The sequence below is a fragment of the Zeus faber genome (genome assembly GCF_960531495.2).
Source record: "Zeus faber genome assembly, chromosome: 10".
NCBI lineage: Eukaryota > Metazoa > Chordata > Actinopteri > Zeiformes > Zeidae > Zeus > Zeus faber.
Genome location: NC_137199.1, coordinates 29,751,152 through 29,760,840, shown reverse-complemented (window position 1 = coordinate 29,760,840; position 9,689 = coordinate 29,751,152). Strand labels below are relative to the sequence as shown.

Here is a 9,689-nt window from a genome sequence, read left to right as displayed (position 1 = left end):
TCATTGACAAAAGTTTATTTTCGGTCCCTTTTTCAACCAAAAATGATCCCTCTGGTGGACTTACAATCACACTTGGTCCAAACTAAACTGATTACATTGGTGTTATTATCAGCACGTTAATTTAGCGGAAATGGACGGAAATTCCGTCCTTTCCATCTCAGTTAACTTGCTGAACGCGCTGTTTAACCTCTGGGGCGCACGTGCTGCTCCCTCTGTCTAATAAAACAAACATCCCGGTGACGCTCTGTGGTTTGCAACACAGAGCGTCACCGACAAACCAGGGAACCGGAGGAGGAGTAATTACGCCCGAGACGGGAGACATCTGTTGGGGCGTTTAACGTTATATTTTTAACGCGGGGGCCTCCTCTCTGATGTGCCGCTCGCCTCTAAATGGTTTCCTCCTGACCCGGGATTAAACCGCTGCCCCCGCACCGCAGCCGGGGCTCCCAGAAAACCAGGCGAAAACCAGGCACCCGGTCATTATCAAAACACAAGGTCCATCGGCCTCCCGCCGGCCGCTCGGCGCCCCCGGAGCGCCGTCCCCCGGGGCGTTGTCCCCCGGAGCGCCGTCCTCAGAGCGTTGCCCCCGGAGCGGCGTCCCCGGAGCGCCGTCTGGATGTGGCCGCCACCGCTGCTGCTCGGTCGTCAAGCTTCTCCGGTTCCTCGAGGAATTTACAGTAGTTTAGAGAAGATGGAGGACCCCCGAAATGACTGCTGTGAATTATTAAAATATGATGTGTGTGGCGGCCGTTTCAAACACGTTGTGATGCCATCTGGATAGTGCCGGGGGGGGAGTTACCGCGGACCCTTCAAGGTTTTTGGACGTTGTTTGAATTTCCATTTTTGAAATGGAGATGTACTTCCATGTAGGAAGTGTAGCCACCTTCTATGGGGGGTGGGGTAAGCGAGGGACTGAAAAACTCTCCCGTGACGCACAAGGCTGTGTTTCATTCAATTAGGAAACGGAGTAAATCCACTACATCTACAATAAAAGCACAGAAAAGATCGCTCAAATCACGTGTCGGAGCAGCGGAGCGGAGATCTTCTAGTGGAACCTTCTAGAGGAACCTCATACAGGATCCCTTTAGAGGAACCTTCTCCAGGAACCTTCTCGTGGAACCTTTAAGTGGAACCTCGTAGAGTAACCTTTCAGAGGAACCTTCAAGAGGAACCTTCTACAGGAACGCTCTAGAGGAACCTTCTAGTGGAACCTTCTAGAGGAACCTTCTACAGGAACCCTCTAGAGGAACCTTCTAGTGGAACCTTCTAGAGGAACCTTCTACAGGAACCCTCTAGAGGAACCTTCTAGTGGAACCTTCTAGAGGAACCTTCTACAGGAACGCTCTAGAGGAACCTTCTAGTGGAACCCTCTAGAGGAACCTTCTACAGGAACCCTCTAGAGGAACCTTCTAGTGGAACCCTCTAGAGGAACCTTCTACAGGAACCCTCTAGAGGAACCTTCTAGTGGAAACTTCTAGAGGAACCCTCAAGAAGAACATGTAATGTTGACCTTATGTAACCGCGTAGAATGCTTGGGACCTCTAACCAAATAATTTGTATTAAAATAGTTGAATCTACTCAAATAATTGCATAAAATAAAATAATATTAATAATAATAATAATAATAATAATAATAACCAATTAAAGTTAATTTCCCCACATTCTCAGCAAAAACCCGAAAAATATCAAAATTACGAAACCGAAACATTTATTTCTGTTGTTCATTACAACAAAATACATACAACTGACAAGAAAACATTAAATAACTTTGGTAAACCAAGAAAAAAAAACAAAAAAACACACAAAGAAAAAAAATCCATGAAACGCCATAAGTAGTGAGAGAAAATGAAAAAAAATGTAATCACGTAAATACTACTGTACAGAAAACAACTTTTGGACTAAATTTCCCCTTTTTCCATAAAAAAACCCCAAATAAATATCCGATATCCACAGTGCTGAATGAAATGATGAGCTGATGAAGCATGGAGACGTGTGAAGATCTGAACTAATCAACTCATCTTTGGTAAAAAAAAGCAAGATAATAAAAAAAAAAAATCCATAATAATAATAATAATAATAATAATAATAATAATATTTACAGCCACATCAGGGGAGTGAGTTTGTCTTTACTGTGTCTGGTTTACACCACCCCCGGTGTTTTTGGGAAGAAACCAGAGACGAGCGGAAGATACTCCTCTTCGGTCTGTGATGAAGACTAGGGTGAATCAGATGGATCAGAGGAAGAGTAGGAGGATGAGGAAGAGGAGTAAGAGGTGGAAGGGGAGGAAGAGGAGGAAGATGAGGACGAGGAGGAAGATGAGGAAGAGGAGTGAGAGGAGGAAAGGGAGGAAGAGGAGGAAGGGTGGGAATACACCGAACGAAGAGAGAAACTCCGGCTCCCCGAGAGGGAACTCTGGAGAAAACGGAGCCCCTAAAAATGAAATGAAAAGGCTGTTTCCGAGGGGAAGGCGTCAGACGAGGCTGCTCGGCTGCTCGGCTGCTTTTTTTGGGGCACGAAAAATCAAAGCCATGATGTGTCCAGCGCCCCCTGGTGGCTGTTTCCGAAACAACACTTAAACCCCGCCCATCACAAAGCAAGTGAATGGAGGACGGGCCGAACTGAAGTGATATTCAAAATATACGTTCAATAACAGTTTCCAAATCAAGAGTTTCATGTCATTTCATTCGAATTCCTTTGAATATTCCTTCTTCGAATATTAGTTCATTAGAAAAATTGATTGAATGGAAGTTAATTTCATGGTATTTAAATGGGGGCGCGGCCAGGCCTGGGGATGACCTGATTGACAGTGGTCATAGACGGCCTACAACTCAGTGAGCGAAAGGGTGTACACTCCGGGTTACCATGGAAACGCTGCCCCACCCTCTGTCCGTACAAGATGGCTGCCGCTTGGACGAAAATTGTAATAAACTTAAGCTGATTTGATGGTGTTTCATTGGGGGCGTGGCCAGGCCTGGGGAGGAGTTGATCAGCAGTTCTCGTTGGCAGCTTACAGTTCAGTGGACGGGACTGCGTACACTCTGGGTTACCATGGAAACGCTAAGCCGGCTCCCATCCGTACAAGATGGCTGCCACTTGGCCACCGTGTTTTGGTTCCAAACGCCTCCGTGTAAGTGAACGGAGCCCATTTTATATACAGCGGATGGGTTCACTTCAACAGTCTAGTCCTTGGGCAGCAGTTCAGAAGGTCCATTCAGAAGGTTGAGCGGCCTCCTCTGGGTCCCGCTGCCAGTGATTGATCGACGGCTCGCTTGCCCGGGTTTTTGGGATCAGTCCCAGTCGTCCTTGCAAACGCAGGCGCACTCCTCGTGATGCTCCAGGGAGACGTCCGTCATGGTTTTCTGCAAACCACGACCTCCACTGCGGTGCTTCAGCAGCAGAACCTGAGAGGACAATACATCACTGCTGAAAAACCATGACCATAATATTTATTATTAGACAGACACAGGATATACATTTTGATGACATTTATGAAACATTTATGATACTCTAAACTGCTCTCATGTAGTTTATACATTTATATAATTAGTTATATATATATATATATATATATATATATATATATATATATATATATATATATGTGTGTATATATACTGTATAATCATGAAAAATATTGAGATACTGGAAATGCAGAAAATAATATGAATTAATGGACTGAAACATGGCAATTGGGCTTAATGTTATATTTGTACAGTATAACTGCTATATTAGTGCTAAATATTGAGATAAAGTTTGGATGATGTTTATGAATGGTACTCTAAAGCAGTGCTTCTAATGTGGTACTTGTACCCCTAGAAGTAGGGGTGGTGCAGGGGGTACTCTGAAAATCAAAAAAAGAAAAGGTGTTAAATATATTGGTTATATATAATGTTTAAAAAAACACATAATATGCACCTACAGTGTATAATTTGTTAATTTTTCCTTTTTTTTCTCCCAATACCAGTGAAGGGAGTTCTCAGCTGAAAAATGATCTTACTTACACTACTATTACACTATTAAAAAATGTTTGACAACCACGGCTCTAAATTCCCTTTTATGTAGACGTTTACCAGAATATGGAATTGATTGAAAATTAAGTGACGATAGAATCCCTTTAAAATTAAAAATATAATATACATTTTAATACCAATTTCAAAATATTTTACTGCTCTTATTTTTAACAACACACACATAACCAAACCTGACTGTTTTAACTTCTGTGTATCATGGTTTTTATTTATAGGATTATTTCATGGAAAACAGCTCAAACTTAGATTTTTCTTAAATTATATTTATTCAGTATATATTTATATATTATATATTTGTATTTATTTATTGTTTATTTGTTTATTGTTTGTATATGTAATTTCTTCTTGGATCTCTTGACAGATTTCTGTTGCAGTACCGGGCGTCGCAGCTAGGGGCGCTGTAGCAGCAGGAAACCGTCAGAGAGCCGGTCTGACTCAATGTACAACATTGCCAAGCGGACTCTTATTCTGAAGTACTTCAGTCTACCTCGTGGTACTTCCTGGTGACCCGGGCGGGGGCGCACTGGCACTCGCTGCAGCGGTGGGCGCAGCAGGCGCAGTTCCCCCCGCAGCGCTGCACCAGGAGGCAGCTCGGCCAGAAGATGGCGTCCGTCCTCCTCAGCTCCTCCCGCAGCGACACCGAGAAGTTCCGGGGCGTGCAGCTGTAGAGGCGCACCTCCTCCCTCAGCTGGTTCAGATCAGCGCCCCCTGCGGGACGTAGAGGGAAGTCACCACACAAAATCCCGTCACCTCGTCGCGTCGCGATGGCAAACGGGGGAACCGGCCGGCACGCTGTGTGCATTCATCCAGTCGACCCAGACGGGAAGGGTGACACTTGAAAACTGCACCCAAATACGGAATGAATTTAGGGTGGAAGCGCACCGAAATATAAAAAACGCAAAAGCAGATGTTTCGTTCGAGCGACGCAAATTGGTCACGCTCCAAAATGTATCACCTGGTGTTTCTCAACGCGTCGCAAGCTCCAGTTGCAGTACCCGGTGGTGCAGCTAGGGGCGCTGTGGTAATATGACACTGTCGGAGAGGCTCTGAAAAAACCCTCTAATCTTATTTCCCATTTTAGTTCCACTCATTTATATATTTTTTTAAGTTTGATCAACCCCTTTTATATCCCTAACGAAAACAAAAATGAACACCTTCGGTTCCACACATTTGTCTCACTGTGTGGAACCGAAGTTCAACCGAACTGTTGAAAAATAATCAAACATGTTACCATAAGCACGAGGTAAGATGACACTTTCCTCGACAGTACACAGTATATGTTGTACAAAAATGTGTTATTTGTTTGAGAAATACACTTGTACCAATGAAATAATGAAGTTGCTCGGGACAAAAGCCTCCACATCAAACACAAATTGCAGATAAATCCCCCCCCCTCTCCCCCACAGCGCTCCGGTCCGGAGGGGTGGAGTCGCTCCACCCTCGTACCTCGGGCCTTCTTGTTGTGGAGGAAGGACTTCCCCAGGACCAGCCAGGAGGGTTTGTACAGCTCCTCCATGTCCAGCTGCCAGCGCTCGGGCTCCAGGTACTTCATCACCTCCTCCACCGTCCCCAGGCCGCCCACCGTCTCCGACAGCTCCTCCACGCTGCGCGGGTACGGGGCGGGCTCGGCCGGAACCTCGGGCTCCGAGACCTTTCCAGGGAAAAGACATGGGGGGGGGGGTCAAAGAACGGTTTTCCTCTCCATCTCGCAGACAGGAACAGAGAGATATTTCCAAGTGGAGGAGGAAATGAGAATATTTTCCCCTGTGGGTCATGGGGATCCGGGATGAAAATGCCTGTTGCACTTGACGTCGGAGCGGTTTGTGACCTGAAATGGTCAAAATCAGAAGCACATTTTCCTAACATTTCTGGAATGTTTCCATTAAGTCCCGCAATCCCGACTGGGATCCCCAAAACTCCCTCTGTTGCTCCGGCCCAAGTGATCCTTTGTCCACTGTGCGGGAAACGCAGGAACCGCTTCAGGAACCAGGAACTTAGCTCCCAACACGGTGGAGCCGAGACCTTTTTCCGCTGAAGGAAATTAGTTGTGAAGTCGGTGCTTTGAAGGAGAGAACTGAAGAAGGAAAGTGGAAAGGAAAAGCCAGAACCAGAAAAACAGCGATTTCACCAACTGGGCCGGTCGCACGCTGCCCACCTCCCCCGATCCCCCGATCCCCCCTGTGGGGTGCACCACCAAGGAGTCTTTGAGGGGCCGCTAAGGTTCCTGTTTCAGACTAAAAGGACCAAACAGTTGTGGGGACCCCCTGGGGGGAACTGAGAGGGGGGGGGGGGGGACTGAATACCTTCAAGGGCTTTTTTCCTGGTTGCGTTCGCGCCGCCCGGGAACTCTGAAGCCACGTCAGCCGACGGAGTTTCAGCGTGAGTATTTACTCCGTAGCTTTCACTGACTCAACCTCCAAAATCTGTTTCTGAACTAATTTGAGGCGAGAAATCATCAGTCCGGCTGCTGAACCTTCACTCATTTTAGATCTACGAGACCTCATTTAAAAGTCTGTTCCCACTTTCTTAGGCCAGGCCTCGCATCGGGACAGCGCACGGGTTGGCGACGACGGGGGGCGCGCGTTAATTCATTCAATTAACATCGGAACGTAAAATAAATGAAATAAATAGATCTGCAATAAAAATACTATTTCTTTTGTTTTTTATTTCTATTGGTTATTTTTTTTATCGCTGCAGAGTGCACGTGGGCCGGTCCCCACCCAGAGCGATGCGACTCTCCTCAGAGCGCCAGGGGCGAGGGACCGCACACTTACATCACTGAAGGTTCCTCTTGTGCCGGTTAGTCCTTCCCTGCAGTAGGAGCTAAAATATCCCTCAAAATGGAGTTCTAAGAGCTGCGATCATTCCTAGTTCCCGCAGTGTGGACGCAAAAGAAGGAAGGGCTCCTCCAAAAAGCCCTTAGAACTATGAAGAAGTTCCCGCGGTGTGAAAACACCTTTAGTTCCTGTACCTCGGTGGGAAAGCAGCTTTTACTTATCCGCACCGGTCTGTAGTGTCACAATGTCCCACCATCATGGCATCATGGACAGATATCACCCTGTGGTGTGGGGTTGGTGTGGTTCAAGCAGCCACACCTGTCCTGGGTCTAGGTAATTGGGGGCAGGATCAGCGTGGCTGTATAACTGTTGATTGCTGATTGGTCTAACGAGCAAACAGGTAAAACCTCCGTCCCCACACACACCCATATGGAACGTGGTTCGGAAAATCGGTTCCACTTGGATAGTCCCTGTTTCCAAAAGAGCCCCTGCAAATGAGGTGGTGCTTTTCGGGGGAAGGGGAGCCGTTGGGCCCGTTGGTTGGATGCCATCTGCGATTGTCAATCTCACCAACCCCAAATACCGGTAAACGGCTGACTAAAAAATCTTTGTGCCAGAACCTCAAATACCACCACCAGCCTCCGCCGCAATGATCTATCAAGGCGGTAAGTTGCTCCTGACATCGCTCCTGTTCCTCTAGTTGTATTTTGGGGCTTGTTTTGGGGGCGGGGAGCGAACTCGTTAATCCCAGCATGCATTGGGAGAAGGAAGGGGTGGGGGGGGCGGCAGTAGATTGCTTCATGAGTCCTGATCCTCCGGTGGCAGGTTCAGTCGGGGCTAATCTGAAAGACCTTTCACTTACGAGGAGCCGGCTTTTTGTCCGACGCCGTCAACACGTCAGCTTTCCTCTCTCTGAAGTGGGAAGGCGGAGGTAATCCCAGTGTGAGTGACAGCCAACAGCCAGCGCTGTGGCGGCGGCGGAACGTCGCAAACACAGACGCTCAAATGGCGTTCGGGGCTTCAGAGCGACGGATAAAGAAAAAATGACGATTAGTTGCTACGTCGGTTAGTTGCTATGTCGAGTGAAAAAGTCAAAATAAATCAGACGGCGTTCACCGGTGTTGGTGGACACCGCGGCTTCCTCGGCGTGGTGCGTTCGCCATCGTCCTGTGTGCTTCAACCTGTTTTGACTGCTGTGGAACATGTGGGGCTGTGACAAATAAACCTCTCGACTATTCATTCGAGGAATTTCGACTTGGTTTAAGGTTTCGACAACGCGCCGAAAACGTCGACCCTGCGCTGGGTGCGGGGGCTGCGTCGGGCCACCGTCCCGTCACATTGTTGATTGGTCGAAACCAGACGCTGCACAGGTCGTCACTGGTCAAAATAATAACAGAGATACAATTCAATGCAAAAATATGAAGTGTCCAAAGCACCATGTGATTGTGATTGTTTATTCAAATTGATAAACCAGTTTATGGGTGGAAGTACCTCATCTCAAAAACGTTGCTTCTTCTTTACTCCTCCACAGCACCACACTTTGAAATTTTCTAAAAACCGTAATATTTCACTGTGAAACAGAGAATTTATGTTGAAACACCTTCTTTGTTTTGTTGCCCAAACATTCCAGTTACTGGTGAAATTGAAGTTAAATCTGTGCTTCCCCCTTGTTTTCCTCTTAAACCTGTGATCTATCTTGGGTTGAGGGTTAATGGCTCATCCATGGTGGTGGGTGTATTATTTTGTTTTTTATTGCCAGGATAGGGTTTAATTTCGATATCTTTACCGTGACGCTGAATAACATAACTCCGACACGACTCTGAAAAAGGACCGAGCCCTCCCTGCGGAGCTGCAGGAGAACGATAAGAAGATGCCAAGGAGGAAAACCCGAGCCATGTCTTTGTTTTTGTCGCAGCGGCGGAAACGGGAGCCGCCACAAAAACACAGACGATGCCAAAAACCACGTCGAGAATCGTGGAGGCTGCGGTCCGTTGCCAGTCCGCTCGCCGTTTGGGACTTGGGCTCGTCCTTCGTGGCCGGCGGAAAACCCCAAACAGAACAGAGGACAGTGTCAGATGCAGAACACCGCTCACAAAACGCAAAGCCTTGCAGCCTCCCGAGCTGTGACTCTCTCCGGTGCAGATCCTTCCCCGGCGGCGGTGGCGGCGGCGGTGGCGGCGGCGGCTGGAAACCCTTAACAGCTTGTGAACGCTCCTCCAATTATCCTCCACTCTCGGAGCCAAGAAAAGCCCGGGGAGGCTGACGGAAGCAGCTCCGAAATCCTGAATAATAACACTGGAAGGTGTAGGATGAGAAGGCCTCGGCACGAAGGACGGAGGAACAAAGCGCTTGCCGGCGCTGAGCGGGCTCCGGGCCAGGATCCGGCGGCAGCAAACGGACGGGTTTTTTTTTTTTTTGGGGGTTGTTTTTTTATTTTTGTTTCATGCCTTTGAAAACGATACTGAACCTTGTGATCCTGACCACGCCCCGGCCTTAATATTCATTGAGATCAACTAAAAAAACAGAATTCAGCTGACATTACATAATTATTACTTATTATATATTAAGTCCCCGAATTCCTTTTAACATTACAAGCTACACCGCCTGATCAAGTTCACTTCCTGTACGACAACGAAGGCAGCAAGCAGAGGAGCAACAGGTGGGAGGCAAAAACACCGAACGGCTGTTTCTCATAAAGTGCCAGCTAAATAAAGTATTCCTCTACATGGGACTTTTTTTGAAAATACTCTTATGGATTACAACTTTAAATGGATTTTCAGATTTACGTTTTTTTTTAATTTTTTATTCCTTTTATTTATTCATTTTAACCGAGCTTGACACTTGTTGATGTGCCCGTGTAAAAACAGTGGCAGGATGTGTTTT

General features: G+C 47.0%; 1 protein-coding gene across 1 annotated transcript in view; it reads right to left on the bottom strand.

Moving 5' to 3' along the window:
- Positions 1–1,877: 1,877 nt before the first annotated feature.
- The window catches only part of pdgfc (platelet derived growth factor c), a 64,044-nt gene continuing 56,232 nt past the window's right edge, over positions 1,878–9,689 (bottom strand). Inside the window, exons 4-6 of the mRNA XM_080008280.1 lie at positions 5,476–5,680; positions 4,517–4,737; positions 1,878–3,402 (exon numbers count right to left, since the gene is read on the bottom strand). Of these exons, the coding sequence (XP_079864406.1) occupies positions 3,289–3,402; positions 4,517–4,737; positions 5,476–5,680 (540 nt within the window). The 3' untranslated portion in view covers positions 1,878–3,288. The remainder of the gene's footprint in view (positions 3,403–4,516; positions 4,738–5,475; positions 5,681–9,689) is intronic.